We start from the raw sequence: 17640 nt of genomic DNA on the forward strand, positions 1-17640 counted from the left end.
AGCAAGTTGTCGGTCAACAAAAATGTTTCGGCAAAACGTCGTTCAGCAATTTAGCAGGAAAGCGAATTGTGGGGCAAAAGCTTGTCGGTCAGTGAAACCGTGAAACGATGTGTTACTCAGAAGGACTTTTATTTCGGCGTTCTCACAGATGATGCAAATCATAACAACCCTATCCATCCGGTATCAGTCTCGCAGTGCCATATAAAGGCAATTGTAAACCGGAAACTAAGATCTGTTATACGACAAGGAAAATTCAACAAAAATCTTATGAACGTGGCACGCGAACTAGACTATTAAATCAAACCAGCCTATCAGCATTTGTAATTCCATGCTAAGGATGGAAAGTGCTCGTACCTGGGGAAATCGTCAAAACATGAGGATCGTTAACATGTGCAAATTTTTCCATACGAATGACAATATTTATTTGCTGTTCTGGTAGTGAATCAGATACTGAATCATGCCAAGCAGCGCAGTGGCAACGGCACTGTCCATCTGCTTGGGCACGGTCGCGGCCCGGGAACCTCAGATTCCCCGTAGCGGAATGGCCGCCCAACACGGAAGTCATCCGAGCGCCGGAGGGCGGCACACTGCTCATTCCCTGCAACAACAGCCACAACGCCAACAAAGCACAGGTCTGAGTGAAGCATGTGTAACTGGTATCGAGTATCGACCGCTGTGTTTGGTTCGTGATCTTGATTTCTCATTAAGCAGTAATTTCGCTGTAATTAATAATTGCGCAATAATTTGGTCTGTCCGTATTGCATTGACTTCACGCAGCGAAAACATTTCCAAATCAATGCTAGTAATTAACTGGCGCAGTGTGAGCCAGCGGGTGAGCACAGTTTCGGTTTGTATTTCTTAAGTTGAATTCGCCGTTTGTGTTTTTGATCAGGCTGACTTTTGAACAATTGTCGGCGTTGCACAGGTGTCGCACGTCGCGATTCCGCCGGCATTCACGTACAACGGATGGCAGTTGCCGGTCCCCACGGTGGAAACATCCAGAAAATATCCGTTTCAAGAAGTGAATTATTGCTGCAATTGCACACTGAAATTTAATCACGGGAATTATATTCTGAACAGTAGCTGGTACGTGCCCGAGTATGATCCAAGCAGCGGTGCGTTCTCCATCCTGTTAGCCGACTTCACGTACGCCCACACCGGCCTGTACGAGTGCCTGCACTCCAACGGCAGCCAGCGGGTGGTGACGCAGCGATACTGGGTCAGCGCCACCCTCTTCCGACACAACGTCTTCAATCCGCCGATGCAGAACCTCACCGTCCGCCACGGCGACAAAGCGGAGATGGTCTGCCCGGTGCGATTCACCTTCTTGCCGGGATACCTCGCCACGCGCTTCCTGTGGCGCAAGGGAGAGGACCTTTTGATGGCGGATTCTATCCCGGGGGTCAAGGATAAAGCCCGCTCGCCTTTTGGTTTCGAGGCTCTCTTCTTGTTCGGCAAGGGAGAAGAACCCTGCATGTGCAACGCGACGATGTTGATCCACAGCGTGAAATGGACCGACGCCGGTTGGTACGAATGCTGGTTCCGTATCGACGATCGTCTCGATGAGTGGATCGTGCAGGAAGCCTACCTGAACGTTATTTAACCACAGCCGTTAAAATTCACCGAATTGTTCGTGAGCACTTGTGAAGCATGGTTGGATTACATTGCAAATAACCGTTTGAATGGAATGTTATGTTGCCGTTTTGCACTAAACTGGATCAGAAAACAGAGGATCGCTTGAAGCGGCTCTCTTGTATAAATACACTTAGCATCAAAATTATTTCATTAATTTTAAAGATTTGTTTGTGCAATACTGACGCCTACTAGAATATGAGAGAGGAATAAGAAAACGAAATGTCTATGTTCACTCCCTTTTGCGCCCAGTTTTGCTATGGGCATCATCATTCGGTAATTTAATGCTCGCACCCCCTGTTGAGATAAAACTATAGGCACCTTACCTTCCTAAATTATATCATCCGTATACATATAGTATATTGGATTTATTTCTTTGCTGTTGGTGTGTGCACTGTGCAGGTTCGTGCTTCCATCCGCGATATAGTCGTACGTATATTATGCCAGTACGTTATGTAATTCTAAATCTTTGCTGGCAGATCTACGCGTGGCTGGGAAAATATCGACTTATCACAACCTGATGCAATCACTGTCGTAGCTCGTGAAAGTTGCAGCTGCTCCGGTTGGTTATCTTGGTAACAGATCTTCGAAACAAACGCTTGCAGTTGCTAGATAATTCCCATACAGGCAGGCACTCGGAAGTTACAGAAACAGTGGACCAGGTTAAACCGCATATTAACAAGGTACGGCTTCATAATAAATCAAAATGCACTCGGATAATCGCTGTGTCCATAAGAAGCATCCGTGTCTTACTCTGTTCTCGCTGATCATACTTCTGATTCTGCAAGATCCCTCGTTCGTAGAATGTAAGGATTTGAAAGTTAATTTCAAATTTACGCTCGAAACGAAACAAGCTCCGGTTCCCTTTTGCATTTGCAGGTTTGGTGGATGACTTAGAAAGCGAATGTAGCGAGCCGGCGGTCATCCAGACCAAACGAGTACCACCAACTGCAGCCTTTCCGTTCCGCACGGATGGACTCACCAGAGCAGAATTCTGTCTGCGCTTCGTCCCGGAAACAAGCTGCATCCCAACAATGTTCGGCACAGTCTACGAATTCGATAATTGCCACAATGCAACCGATAGCGAAATTCGAGCGCATCCTTGGGGATCCAGCATTGAGAAGACCTACATTGATTTCGACTGTATTTGGAAAACTCGGAAGCATATGACAGTAATAACGAAAGCCCTCGGTGGAATGAGCCCCACGCGAGCACTAACGATCGCCCTTTACGACCACGCAGACGACCAACGGCTGGCCATTCACAAGGATGTCATCGAACCAGTACGAAACCAGGTGATTCAGTTGTCCACGTTTTACTGCACATCGCCAAATATCACGGCGAAAGTGTATGCCATGGGACCGCTGCCGAACTTGTTACATTTCCAGTTAGGTTTAGATTGTCAGGGTTTGATTATCAGAAAGGCCGACTTTTCGGGGATGCCGCAAGTGCGTGTCATCCAGTTTATTTCCGCTACTACCATAGCCGAAATGGAGCCGTACACCTTCACCGATCTGAATAATCTACAGATTCTAACGCTGGAAGCCCAAATTGTTGATGTCCTGTATACAAGCGCCGTGAAGGATCACGGCCACGCCCTTGCTCGCGGCAGCTTGCCCGATTACTTCTTCGAGCGCGCTCGCCGCCTGCACTGTGACTGTTCATTCGCCTGGTTCCGGAATTTCCTGAAGAAGAAACCGTACTTGACGGCGGCGAGGAATGCAGGCAACCTTCTGACGGTTGGTAGTTTCAAGCTGCCGGAGAGCAATATCCGGGCTCCTGGAAGTTCCGCTAATGTGACGGCACTCACACGTCGGGATCTAGAAAATGTCGACTTGTTCCAGCATCAATGGCCGCCGGTCCTCAGTGTCAACTGTGCTTTGGATTTCAACTGGAGAAACACCCAGGCCGGGAACAAGTTTTCCTACAACACTGCCTGCTACAATCTGGATTGCTAGTTAAGCCCCATAAAAGAATGTTTCCCGAAAATCAACTGCGAATTGTTGTAAAATTCCTTACAAATGCTGCTTCTTAAAATTGTTTATTAATGCTTACTAACTGCGTGCAAAGGGGGCTACTAACTGTAAATGAGCGATTGTTTTAAGCTCAAGGTAAGCGCATCAACACATGGACTGTGCGTCTGGGTCAAAGTTAAACGCCGCTCATCATTTGTACATGGTACACCGTACACACACCTGGTAAGCTGCACCGGATAATAGGGAATTTTAGATCTCACATGGTTTAGGCTCCGTACTGCGATAAACCTCTTATTCCGGCATCCCTTAGACTTCTGTACCATATTCCGACAGCCGGCTGCTCGGCGGCTAGTTGAAAATGCAGCCTGAACAACCGCCCTTGTTGGCGACTGCAAGCATATCAGTTGCACTCGATTCAATGCTTTTCGAATTGTTCTATTGGTCGATGTAACATCTGCACGCATAGATGCGGGCGGTTCACTAGCACAAGCCAGTCACATTGAGCAAATTTTGTAACTAACAGAGCTAATAATTAAAACAACAACAAATCTATTTAAAATTATCCTTTCTGTCCATGCTCCCGAGGGCGGATACCGCGGTGACCCATTGTATGTCAATCAACAGGGACAATTCAGTGCGGACCGTCTGCATGCTGTTCAGTTAGTGCTCAACGCTTTTCCCGAAATGGTCATTACGAAAGAAGATGAATTCGTGCTCCTCGGTGCGCCTTTAAAATCAACAGCATGTGAAGTTTTCCTGCGAAGTAAATCTCTGCAACTGGAGTATTTCGTATCGCGGCTGAAAGTCATCCCAGTACATTATAGCCTGTACCTCCTTAAAACTGTCTGCTCATACCAGAGTTACTTTATGGGTTTCGTACAGGCAGATGCTACGAACACGTGGCACTAACCGAAACCATTGATAACATTGCCCGTGCCGGTTTGCAGTCAATTTTGAATATCCGCGTGAACGATACACAGTGGAGTCAGATGACGCTTCCTATCAGGGACGGAGGAATGGGACTGCGGAGTGCCAAGTCGCTAGTGTTTCCTGCCTTTGGCATCGGCGTACTCGGTAACATCTCTGGTCTCACAAATCTATCACCCTGTGACGGAAGGACTTCTCGACCCTGTTGTGCAGCGCTGGATGGAAGAGTCAAAGTGTGAACCTTCTGTTACGGAACAACGCAAGTTCCAGTTTGCATGGGATCGACCGACAATTGATGAAGCTGTGTCGTCAATGAGGCTGGCCACTACCGACGAAACAAATCGAGCGGTGCTGTTAGCGGCGTCACATCGCGACTCGGGCGCATGGCTAAATGCGTTGCCTGCTCCAAATCTGCGTACATTCTTGCGGGACGGAGAAGTACGAATCGGCGTGGCGCTTCGTTTTGAACTTCCAGCAGTAGAAGAACACGATTGTGTGAACTGCGGAAGCCATGTAGAAACGAACGGCCACCACGGCCTTTCTTGTTCCAGCAGCAGAGGCAGATGGTCTAGGCATACCGAACTAAATGCCGAAACAAAGCGGGGCTTTGGAACATGCCGGGTATCCATGTCAAAGCGAGCCACTCGGACTGTCAGGCAAAGATAACACGCGGCCAGATGGCATGACCCTCGTGCCGGTACGGGATGGTAAGGCGCTGGTATGGGACGCTACATGCTGGGAGACGGTAGCCGCATCGCATGTCCGGGCAAGTGCGAGTGCATCCGGTAGCGTTGCACATATGGCCGAAGACTGTAAACGCCGTAAATACGCTTACGTGAAAAGGATGGGTTACCTGTTTGTCGCCTTGGCAGTCGAAACTTTCGGCACATTCGGTTCGGATTTTATGGAGCTTATTCGTTTCGCTGGCAGAAAGATTCGCGACGTGACAGGGGAACCTCGTTCTACTGCATTTTTGAAGCAGAGATTAAGTCTAGCTGTAGTGAAAGGAAATGCTGCTGCTGTTTTGGGCACATTGAATGTTCGTCCTAGGATTTTCGACGGCGATAACGATTTTGGCTGTTTTTTTAACGTTTGAATTTGTATCATTTTGAGTAGTGTTACGCGAATGCACTTTTTGTTATATTGATGGCCTTTGCCCAATAAATAGATATCAACAGGTGTTGGAAAATGGCGAAGGAATTCGCGAGAGCGAGGTTCACCAGTGTGCTGCTTAGGCCGTTATTTGCCGATATTCCTTATTTGTGGAACTGGAGCACAGCAGAACTGCAAGAGCACTTCGTGCCGAGAGACAAATTTGTGCTCAACTCTGGTGTGCTTGTAGTTCAAATGTGCTGCGCGATGGCGCAAGCCCTTAGATGCTTTGTTCTTCCTCTATCCATTTCGGCACTCTACTACTAGTTTCCACAAAAATGTTAAAAAAGCGGCGATCGCATTCCAACGAGCCTCCCTTTATTCCTGCCAGTCGCTAGAGTGACTTTTCCGAAAGTGTGGTGCTATCTTATATAATTATAATGAAAATAATCATAATGAAAATGTAGTTATAATAACGGCAGAATTATAGAACTAACGATTCTCGCCCGAATGGCGCCCTGCGGCGGTTGGGAGCCGTGCGACTCAAGTGCGACGGGAAATCATCGTAGGCCCATAGACAGTAGTGCTTATCTCGGCACTTTTGAAACAGCGCGCGTTCGCAAACTGTACTGCTTGTTAACTGGGCAGGTACATGAAAATTCACTGAAAACCATCCTCGGCAAACGAGGAAAAAGTGTGTGATAAAAATTCTTATAGTATTTTTGAATTGTGCTATAGCTCTATGGCCAAGGTATTGGTGTACACTGTACCGCCTTAAATTTTAGCGTACGACCAAAAACAGAGCGCATGCGTAGTCCTCCTGTTGGCGTGCTGTAAATCCCTGTTTGTCAGTGACGTCAAAATGACACACTGGCAGTCTGCAGTCCAGAGGCGAGAATCACGGACTGATTTACCTTGTAATTATATTTAATAAAATTCCTATCCAATCCTCGATGATGTACGGTTTTGTGGTGGCTATTGGCGTGGTTGTGCTGCAACTGGCATCTTGTTGCCCAGTTCAAGAAGGACTCAGCGTCGACAGAAGTAAGTTCCCCGTTTTTATGCGATAAATTTCATGGTCTTCTGTGCTGTGCAAAAGACCCACTTATAACTGCACACGTGTTGACAGGGACGGGGGCGAACCCCGGGCCTCGCCCGTGTCCCACCCTCCACTCTCCATCGAGTGAAGGCGACGACTTTAAAGCCGCAACCTGCTTTTCTTGACAGCGTTGCTATGATTTTGTTATCTTATGACCATAAATCCTCGTTTAATTTTCAAGTAAGGACTTGGCTCACACAAAGCCAGAATGGGCAGTCATGATTCATTGGTTTGCAGCTTTTGCGTATACCATCAGTTAATTTTTCTACGTTCATAAACCATAGGACTTGCTTAGCCTTCATTAGATCCTATTTTTTATTTCGGCGTTTCGGACAGATGATGCAAATCATAGCAACCCTATCCATCCTGTATCAGTCTAAGGCATTGAACTGTAAACCGGAAACGAAGATCTGTAATACGACAAGGAAAATTCAATAAAAATCTTATCCAGCAGCACGCGAAATAATTAATGCCTTATAAGATCAGCTTTTCGGTGTTTGTAGTTCCATGCCAAGGATGGAGACAGCTTGTCCCTGGTGGAAATTATGGGAATATTAGGATCGTTAGCATGTGCAAATTTTTCCATACGACTGACAACATTTATTTGCTGTTCTCGCAGTGAATCAGCTTTTGAACGATGCGAAGCAGCGCAACGGCAACGGCACCATGCATCTGCTGGGGCACGGTCGCGGCCCGGGGACCCTCGGATTTCCCATAGCGGAATGGCCGCCCAACACGGAAGTCATCCGAGCGCCGGAGGGCGGCACCCTGCTCATTCCCTGCAACAACAGCCACAACGCCAACAAAACACAGGTCTGAATGAGGCATTTGTAACTGGTACCGAGCATCGACCGCTGTGTTTGTTTCGTGATCCTAACTTCTCATTAAGCAGTCATTTCGCAATAATTAAGAATTTCGCATTAATTTTGTTTCTCCGTATTGCGTTGACGAGGACGCAGCGAAAACATTTCGAAAACGATGCTAAGAATTAACTGGCGCAGTGTGAGCCAGTGAGAGTAATTTTTGCCTGAGCACGGTTTCGGTTTGTATTTCTTAAGTTGAATTCGCCGTTGGCGTTTTTGATCAGGCTGATTTTTGAATAATTGTGGGCGTTGCACAGGTTTCGCACATCGCGATTCCGCCGGCATTCACGTACAACGGACGGCAGATACCTGTCCCCACGGTGAAGAACTACAGGAAATCATTTAGTGAACTGAACTACTGCTGCAACTGCACGCTGAAGTTTAATCCCGGCGAATATTCTCTGAACCGCTCCTGGTACGTGCCCGAGTACGATCCGCTCAGCGGTGCGTTCTCCATCGTGTTATTCAACTTCACGTACGCCCACACCGGCCTGTACGAGTGCCTGCACTCCAACGGCAGCCAGTTGGTGGTGACGCAGCGCTACTGGATCAGCGCCACCCTCTTCCGCCACGAGGTCTTCAGTCCGCCGATGCAGAATCTCACCGTCCGTCACGGCTATAAAGCGGAGATGATCTGCCCGGTGCGCTTCACCTTCCTGCCGGGATACCTCGCCACACGCTTCCTGTGGCGCAAGGGAGAGGACCTGCTGATGGCGGAGTCCTCCAGGAGATGAAGGATATAGCCAGCTCGCCGGCTGGTTTCAAGGCGACCTTCCTGTTCGGGAAGGGGGAACCCTGTCTGTGCAACGCGACGATGTTGGTCCACAGCGTGAAATGGACCGACGCCGGTTGGTACGAATGCTGGTTCCGCATCGACGATCGTCTGGATGAGTGGATTATGCAGGAAGCCTACCTGAACGTCATTTAAGCAGAGCCACTAATTAGTTAACGGTTCGGCCGCTGTGTGTACATAAACCTCGGAATTTATGAGTGGCAGTTATGTTTTACTCGGGAATGGCCAAGAATTTTTGTTGAAGCTGTTATTGTTTTATTCGGGAAAGGTCAGCGATTTTTGTTGAAGCTGTTATTTTGTTACTCGGGAATCGCCAAAAATGCGGAAAGTGATAGCAATCAAATGTTGATAATGAGATTCTATGACACATTCAAGTGGCCTTTTCTTGGCTGAAGTAGGTTATGGAGACTGGACCATGGCGTATTAAACTGATGTTTCCTATAGTAATTCATAGATGTACACCGATTGAACTGAAAAAAGTGACAGTTACATATACGTAACTAATTATAAAAGCACGCTTTTGTGTCCAGCCAAGCTTTCATGCCCCTTGTATGTATCTGTACTGGTAGTGGTGCGCTACGTGCTGGTTCCGGGAACAGGGTTTCTTCGCATCCTCACATAATTACTTTGCCATAGTAAGAAAACGATTTCCCCGACAGCCGCCCGCCTGCGTGCCGTAACCGACAGAAGTCGCGAATGCGGAGGCGGTGTCTAACGAGGGATTGACGTGTACAGAAGTTACAGAACTGCACCATTTGCTCAGTTGCAGTATCAGCGCGTTTTTATTATAACTGTGCTTTTATAATTAGTGGCATAGGTCAATTGCTCTGTGTAATCATTACGCGACGCGCAAGTGACAGTCGGGTAAAAAAACATGACGTCACGGCGCGTAAGCAGGTAAACGATTTGATTGGTAAACCAGAATTCTGGGATGGGTTTCCAGCTTACCCGTCCGCGTAACCGTTGCGCTTCGACGTCGAAGCGCAACCGTTACCCAACCTACGAGTAACTCGTAACTCTCCTGCCCAGATCAACAAAATTTTTGTTTTTTTGAACCAAAAGTGCATCCAGCGACCCAGATTCACACTTCTAAACTCAGAATCAACTTTTTTGACGTTTTACCGCATTAAAGCATCAAAAACAGATTTTTCAGTTCCACTTCAGTTTTTCCATTGTTCAATTTCTTTCTTGGCACGGAAGCGTACTCGCCTTACGATTGGACGATATTTTTTTCGCTGAGTCATGTATAGATTTTTACCCGTTTCTGCGTTACCCGACGCGCATCGGTTACCCAAATGCAATTGACCTATACCAGTTATAACTGTCACTTTTTTCAGTTCAATCGGTTACGGAAAACGTGACAAACACAACACTGGTTGCAAGTCGCTCGCGCGACTAGCAGCAGGCGTATTACCAGAAGTACGTACTTTCACTATTATTACGTATGATAATTTTTTGATGATTGTTTTCTAATTTCGTCTTTGTGATTTACGAACGCTAGGTGTAAGCCACACACTAGCTTCCAGAAAAAAAGTCACCCGGAAATTTCAATGGGCAGTTTTTTTTTATTTTTCGGCATCAGTTGCCACTGGCAGTGGCATCCGCCGTTACCGGGTTCGTCAGGCAATAAAGCGGGACAAAAATCGATAATGCCAGAAAATTTGAATCACATCTAAGGCGATCCTTATGTCTGCACACAGTCGACATAAAAATATCTACGAGTAGCAGCTGAGCCGTATTGTTCTCGAAACAGTTCGGTATGATCCTTTCTGGCGCTTTGCTGCACCAGGTCATGTCAGTTACCGGAAGTGTTATCAGTAGTGTCGCTAGGGCGGGGTATCGATCACTTTGGCCGTTCACGTTTCGGCTTTGCACAATGCGGTCAAACCGCCGAAGTGATCGGACGCGACCAGGATCACCTAAGACGGATTCTAGTATGGTGGCACCTGCCACGTTTATCGCTTGTCACTATGCTGCCAGTGGCAATTGCCAGTGACAGGTGCCACTGACACCTTTAATCCCCTGCCAAAGCATCCGCAATAAATACCAATTATTTGTAAAACATAAGATAATTATTATAATATTTTCATAGTAGTTTCTTACTTTACAAGCAATAAGTACTAAAGTAAGTATCACGATACAAGTACAAACTTAGTACCAATATTATGGCAATATAGGGGGACAAACAAGTCTACTCGGCCCGGTTCCCTGTACTGCTGCCGTCACCCGCCTGGAGTGTGACGTTACGGCACTACATACGGTTAAATCAGGATCGGTACATAGGCACTATGTAAAGCCACAACGTAAAACACTAGCCGGCTGACATCAGAAGTACAAGGGACTGGTTCGGCTAGACTCATTTTTCCTCCTATATAGAACACATTTTATATCAGAAACACTTCCTCTGTGCTATCCTGTTCGGGAATTGTGCCCATCACACAAATCGCATTCCATCTTTGTCTTTGCACAGGGATCCGCTGCCTGAAGAATTGTTTTGCTTTTGGCATTAAGCCGAATGGGGCCAGTGGGCAGTGGCTGTACCGTTTCTAACCTTATCCACCTCTCCCCAAAGACCTGCAGAAAAGAAATTATATCTTGGTTACAGCGAGGCGTGCTGTGCCAGCTTCCCTCTCTCTCTGCATGTTAGGCTGCGGCGCCGACTTTTGCCGAGGAGCGGTCGATGTATGTGGCGGCGAGTGTGTCCACTTACTTTTAGTTACTATTACTAAAGACTTACAAATGTTCAAAAATATGCACATACAAGACATACAATGACAAGACTAACACGATTCATAGACTAACAAAGTTCAAGCACAATCCCGCCAATACATAATCCAATGACTGTGATTCACAGTAATTGGGATATGCATTGAAGGGATTGCACTGGGACTGAGTGTCTATGAACGCTTTCCAAAACTCCTTGGGAGATACGACAGATGATTCCTCAGTGCGGGCTTTCCGTGCTCGTTAAATATCCAGGACTATCGATAGCACAGAAAACGGCTCGCAGTATACAATATAGAGTGGCATGTTAAGTAAAAGTACACCCGAAATGCAATAACTCACATATTTTCTAACATCTCGTCCACCACACTAACCGGCGATAAGCACACGACCATTCGTACGGGCGAGCCGCCAATCGTATACGAGCACAACAACAAGAATTAGCGTCTGAAGCAGTTCTAAAGCAGCATCATAAGGGGTGCGGGAAGAGGTGGCACCCTCCTGATCCGGTCGACATTTTTATGCCACGCAAGAGCAACCTGATGCACCGTACGGAGCCTTACGGGCGCCTTGTTCAGCTTGCAACGGACGGCGCTTCGGGTTTCCACGACGCCGATAACCGAACACTTTCTGTTGCGCACCAAGACCAATAAAAACACTCAAAAAATCCGCAACTAACACAAATCACAGTGCTTGAATGTTGCACTTAACAGCTGCTCTGAATCTGACGGTGCATGCGTGCAGTAACATGTTTGAGCTGTAGCTGTGCTGTGTGCTGGAAACACGCCGGAGGAATGTTTTAAGTTCGCCTCTAATTTTCAGACGGTACTGGGGACGCTAAATTTTTCACTTGGCGGAAACCGATCGATAAAATTAATAACACCGTGCGGAACGTGTACGCTGCAGTGTTACAGCGGCATCTACCGGATTTCGGTCTTGATCAATCTACGCTATATCACAGCGATATTTTCAGTTTTCCAGTCTTCTGTCGGTATCGATTTTCTTTCGAGTGAGATTTGCCCACCTCTTCAAAAAACGTGCTCACACAACGCTGCCAGATATAAATACCGGATCAAAATGACATCAAAGTAGGGGCAGGCAATAAACTGATCGATCGCTGTTCCGGTGCCGCTCGAAAGTGGATTATCACTAATATGGAAAAGTGCACCGGAAATTGCGCTGTATTGTTTACATGTAAATTGCGATCGTGCAGGTCATCCGGAAATGAGGGCCAGCGTTAGCTTTGATTTGTGTTACTGTTTTTAAAACAATTTTTTGAAATAAACATAAAAGATTAAAGGTCGATGCTGCGTGCACGGGGAAACACGGGTGTAGGCTGCGTGCACGGGTGAACTTTTTGGGTCCGCACGGGTGTTGGCTGTGTGCACGGCTTTTTCAATTCAGTTAATTTTCTTTTTTGATTTTCAATTTCTGGTCGTAACATTTATAGGTTTCCAGGTCTTATTCACCTCAACAGGTTTCTCGACCGGTTTCTGACATATTGTTTCATGTGCCATAGTCTCGAAATACAGTCTGTAGTAACAGAAACTTTGTTTTACGGCTCAGAATTTTTCTACGCGGCTTGATGCAAGTGGTGTCAGTTGCATGCTTTATAAGCAGCCACCAAGTGTGTTCGCATCAGACCCTGCTCAAAAGTGGCCCTTTCAGGATCCATCCCGAAACGAACGCGGTAGCCATGGCAGTGTTACAGAAATTCTCACCTGGCTAATACAATATTACACAGAAATGGCTGTACCGTATTACAAAATTTCTCATTTAAGAAAACATTACACAGATTCTCACGTCTTCGACTCTTCGCGCCGTGACCTTCAAGTACTTCATGGCATTGCACTAACAAGCATTAGCTGTTAACATACATAGTACTTACTATGTACAGCAAATTTTGCAGTACTTACTAGGTACTTACACAGTACCTGAGTTACACTCAACTGTATTTTCGTTGAAAAATTATGGGTTAAGTGAGTAAGTTCCATAAGAAGTAAATACGTAAAAAAATAACTAAAATATACATTTAAATTTAAATTAAAAAAATTTAAATAATTTACCCGTGCACGCAGTCAACGCCCGTGCAGGAATCCCGTGCCCGCAGCCAACACCCGTGCGGACCCAAAAATATCACCCGTGCACGCAGCCAACACCCGTGTTTACCCGTGCACGCAGCCATAATGACATAATTATTAAATGATGAGAAAAGAATTTCAAAACAGGTTTTGTTGCTTGGATCAAAGAACGTTCATATCTATGGTGGACGAGGCAGAACATGATTATACAAAGTCGTTAGAATTTTTAAAGTCTTTAGCTTTTGTCCTAACTGACCCCGTTATAGTGCAAGGGCGGTTAAAGCGCCACCGGAAATTGTGCAATAATAATTATATGCAATACTTTAGTACAGCACGAGTATATCACGCAGTCATACACAAGTTGCACTTTCCTGTCAGCACTAAAGCGCGCGTTAACAAAACCAGCAAAAATATTGCCGCAGCCACCGGACAAAAAGTGATCGAAAGAATACAGTATTTTGATTTCCGTCCGCGGTTGTGACGGGTTGTCTACACAAAAAGAGAGGGAAGTGCGATCTGGATAATGGAAACCGATAAAGAAAATGAAAATATAAAAGAAGATATCTGTCTGTTGTAGCAGCTGCCTGCAAATGTTTTCTGTTATGGACTTATGGGTAAATAAAAAAAAAATAAAACTAAAAAAGTAAGTGCGCACAGCTTAACTCTGGAATGTGCTACCGGCTCAGTGATTAATCGTAAGTTACTGAATACTTCCAGTCGTAATGGGATTCTGGATTGCTACACATTATGACACACATTAAAGTACCCATTAGCGCATGGCAACGGGAACAACGGCGTTCGATGGTACAATGGACGACAAAGTTTACTTAACTGCGGACCGTCGGCCGAGGGTTTCCAGCCGCAATGGGAAATTAACGTGACGCAGCGACCAGCTGCGTTCGATTAATAAGGTTGCCTTTCCCATTGTGACTTTCCCATTACGTCATGGCCTTCCTAAGCATGTCCTGCTTCCACTAGAACAAGTGCCAGGCTACGATTTTATGCAACGGTAACCAATGGCTTAAAATATTGAAGGGCTGGCAAAAGCTGAGCAAAGCAGTCCCCCGTACTTGCTGCCACCGCCCAGCTGGAGTGTTACGTTGGTGCCATATAGGTGCTTATTATACCCCAGTCCTCAGCGCAGCCGTTGTCATGGATGATGGAACACACCGCCACGGTTGCTATTGAATGCAACAGTTGTCATCGAACTCAGTGCAACAGTTGTCATGGAATGCCCGATGTCTGCTTTGCTGTATGTATTTAGCTGTTGATTCGATTTATTCGGTATACCACCATTCGGGCTTGCCAGGTTTCGCCTTTATTGCGCATCCTGCCACTTCATCATTTTGCGGTCGGCAAATTCCGTTTCTATGCCGTGTTATAAAATATTGGTTAACAGTTTTATAATTCCCGTAATTTTCTGTTACAAGGGAGCCACTCTGCGGCCCAGCTGCCCGTTTTCCTATCCTGCCGCCTTCACTTCAGGTCCCCGATAATTACCGTAAGTAAACCTGAATTTTGTCTCTGTGATTTTCGATCATTAAAACTAAGATGGCTACTTCGTTTGCGAGATTGCGATATTTTACTACGTCGTAATCGGGTTCACAACCATTGACACTGCAAGATAACCGCTAAGCCTATTGTCGAGACTCGAGAGTAATTTTCCAGTTTAGTTTTGGGGAAGGCTCCGCACACCACGTTTAACCACCAAAGTCTCCACACACCACTTTTTATTATTTTTTTTAATTTTTTACGAAAACCATCTAAATCTCCTGACACCACCAAGAGCATAGTGCCCACCACCCGAGTCTCTGCACACCACTATTTTGAAAGAAAATTAAGTGATTGCTATTACGGGCGGAAAAAGACAGCTCTTTCGTCTCGCGGTCTGGCTCCCCTTTTTTGATACCACTCGTTAGCCTCCGCTTCCGTTATAGTTAGCGATCTTTTCGGTTTTACTCGCCCGGCCGCCCTGCCATGACGGTGTTTGAGTTTTTGCCCACGCTTAGCTTCGAATGATGTTATTACCCACTCCCTCAAGGTCTTTCCAGAAAAGGTTCTCTCCTGTGGGTCAATTCCATTTAGTTTTTCGATATAATTTCCTAAATACGGAAAAAAATCCAAATAACTAACAAAAATTCTGGGTAGTTCTCAGATTAATTTCCAAAAGATTTCAAGAGTTTCTAATATCGAAATTTCACTTTCAGAATCTCGGAAAAAACTTTCGAATTATTTTTTGCAGTTCAAAAGAAAATAGCAATAAATTAATTAAACACAGTTTAATTCGATTAGCATTTTAAGTCAACCATTTTAAATTTGAATCCTAATTCGGAACTGAATTTGCGAATTTCCAAATTCATTTCCAAGGAAATATTAACTAATTTAAATAAATTATTTTCGCAAGTGCTATGCTCAAAAAAGTGCAGTTAAATTGTTTTTATTTCGATATAGGCATGTATACCGTTTTTGTTGTTTCTCTATTAGTAGAAAAATCAATTACTGTAGCCGCGCGATGAAGTGAGACCATAGAGTCTGGTGCACGGAAAAATGCAGGCCCAAGTGTAGCATAGTGTAGCGGATGATGCCGCCGTTTTGCCTTTGCCGTTGCAGTTTCTGCTGATGTACAAATTTTTGCAAACTTCTGTCTGTTCTTGGTGCCAGTAATTTTTATTTCGTGCTGCTAGGAACCGAAATAATAAAAGTGCGTAAAATTCCACATATATACGCACAGCAAAATTAAATGTCATAGTTGTATCTCGCACGTTGAAATGTAATGCGAGAACCGGCACAAAGGAGCCGTGCACTCTGTAAACGGCAAAGTTTCGACAGTAATTTATGTGTTAACGGTTAAACAGCGGCAAAAGCTTTTTGAACGGCACTTTTCGACAGTAAACTATAGCGGTAAAGTGTTTGACGACGGCAAAGGTAAAGTGGAAAACGCAAACAGAAACGCCAAATATAAAGGGGCGGCAAAGGTAAAGTTGGCCGACCCATTTTCGTACACAATATCAATAATGTTACAAGCATAACAATAATCTCCATCTTATCAGTGTAGTCAACTAATCACGGAAAAGCTAATTAATAATTAGTGTACGCTTCGTAAGTGCTGATGAACCTGTATCCAAAAAATTAGCTGGGTAAAACGTAGAGCACCACGTGCTTCCGGAGAATATACTAGTAAGAGGGGATGTCAGCAGCTCACCTAGATAATCCCTGTACTTGCTGCCGTCAGCCGGCTGAAGCATGACGTTGTGGCTGTACATGGTGCTTATGTACCGCGCCAGATTTAGCCATATGTATTGCCGTAACGTCGCACTCCACGCGGGTGACGGCAGCAATACAGGGGATTATCTAGGTGCGCTACTGACATCCCCTCGCATACACGAACGCGATTTATAACAGATCAAGTAGCTTGCCCGCAGTCCTGAAAGGTACAGTATATATGGCTATATCAGGCGTGATACATAAGCACATATTTGGCCACAACGAAATGTTCCAGCAGGGTGAGCGCAGCAAGTACAGAGATGGCTTGCTTCGGCCTTTATATGTTTTGTGCCAATACATGTTGTTATCACAACCATATGGCGCTTCCCTTTGACTGTTGATACAGGAATTATAATCTGATACCGAGTACTCATACTGCTGTTTATCAGGTTGGCACGAAATTTATCGATGACCTTAAGAATGACTTGGAATTATCACCTAGAATTTCTAATAATTATGAAACGCTAATAACTTTCATAAGTCGGTATATCTGCAGTCGATGTTAATTCCCAGCTCATGTTACAGTAGATCACATGATGGACTCGGATGCATTCCCCGATCATGGCGAAAGTTCAAAGGAAGCCAGCAGCAGAGACTCAGATATATTTGAGCCAGATGGCGCTGAACTGCCAGATTATTTCGATACTTGGCAAGAATTTGAAGAAGAATTCGCTGAGTACCAGAAGAAGACGCGGCAAAGGTTCGTTATTCGTCGATCCAAGAAGCTGAATGCCGCCGATCCGCAGTTTCCGGTCCTGCGATATTCTGCGGTGGATTATGCGTGTATCCGCCGCGACGTTCATGGCACCAAGAAAACTGGGAGGAGGTCTTCTCGATGTACCCGCCGAACGGAATGCGGTGCCTCCTTTACTATTGCGGCAACGCTGACAGAACGTCGTCTCATTGTCAGAAACCAGAATTTCCGGCATAATCATCGTCTCGCCAACGATAACTGGCATAATGTGCCCGAAACCCGGCAAATCATCTGCGCATTACGCAACGCGGGCCAGACTGTGAATGGAATCGCGGAACACATGGGCATCAGTATTTCTACCGTGAAACGTGTTATTTCTAAGGAGAAATCAACTGCTCTCATGAATCGGACCGGGATGGAGAAAAACGAGCGCACGCAGGGACCCCGCCCAGCAGATACTCCTGTAGCAGAAACTGCACAACAGTCCAACATGAG

At 45.7% G+C, this 17640-nt stretch overlaps 2 protein-coding genes across 2 annotated transcripts; both read left to right on the top strand.

Annotated features, from left to right (window-relative positions):
- Positions 1 to 2281: 2281 nt before the first annotated feature.
- On the top strand, positions 2282 to 3788 carry LOC129588930 (uncharacterized). Its single transcript, XM_055483351.1, has 2 exons — positions 2282 to 2438; positions 2512 to 3788. Exons 1-2 carry the CDS (start codon positions 2339 to 2341, stop codon positions 3588 to 3590), a joined length of 1179 nt encoding a protein of 392 aa, XP_055339326.1. The 5' UTR covers positions 2282 to 2338; the 3' UTR covers positions 3591 to 3788.
- Positions 3789 to 6533: 2745 nt separating this feature from the next.
- LOC129588971 (uncharacterized) lies at positions 6534 to 8738 on the top strand. The gene is made up of 3 exons (XM_055483407.1): positions 6534 to 6671; positions 7346 to 7539; positions 7847 to 8738. Exons 1-3 carry the CDS (start codon positions 6581 to 6583, stop codon positions 8321 to 8323), a joined length of 762 nt encoding a protein of 253 aa, XP_055339382.1. The 5' UTR covers positions 6534 to 6580; the 3' UTR covers positions 8324 to 8738.
- Positions 8739 to 17640: the final 8902 nt, after the last annotated feature.

Source organism: Paramacrobiotus metropolitanus, unplaced genomic scaffold (assembly GCF_019649055.1).
Source record: "Paramacrobiotus metropolitanus isolate TYO unplaced genomic scaffold, Prichtersi_v1.0 Parri_scaffold0000032, whole genome shotgun sequence".
Classification (NCBI taxonomy): Eukaryota; Metazoa; Tardigrada; class Eutardigrada; order Parachela; family Macrobiotidae; genus Paramacrobiotus; species Paramacrobiotus metropolitanus.

What these genes read in the sequence shown, in the direction of transcription:
- LOC129588930 (XM_055483351.1), top strand. Translation starts at nt 2,339, where the DNA reads ATGCACTCGGATAATCGCTGTGTCCATAAGAAGCATCCGTGTCTTACT. An exon ending in AGATCCCTCGTTCGTAGAAT is followed by an intron (nt 2,439 to 2,511) that starts GTAAGGATTTGA and finishes TTGCATTTGCAG; the next exon opens with GTTTGGTGGATGACTTAGAA.
- LOC129588971 (XM_055483407.1), top strand. Translation starts at nt 6,581, where the DNA reads ATGATGTACGGTTTTGTGGTGGCTATTGGCGTGGTTGTGCTGCAACTG. An exon ending in AGGACTCAGCGTCGACAGAA is followed by an intron (nt 6,672 to 7,345) that starts GTAAGTTCCCCG and finishes CTGTTCTCGCAG; the next exon opens with TGAATCAGCTTTTGAACGAT. An exon ending in ACAACGCCAACAAAACACAG is followed by an intron (nt 7,540 to 7,846) that starts GTCTGAATGAGG and finishes GGCGTTGCACAG; the next exon opens with GTTTCGCACATCGCGATTCC.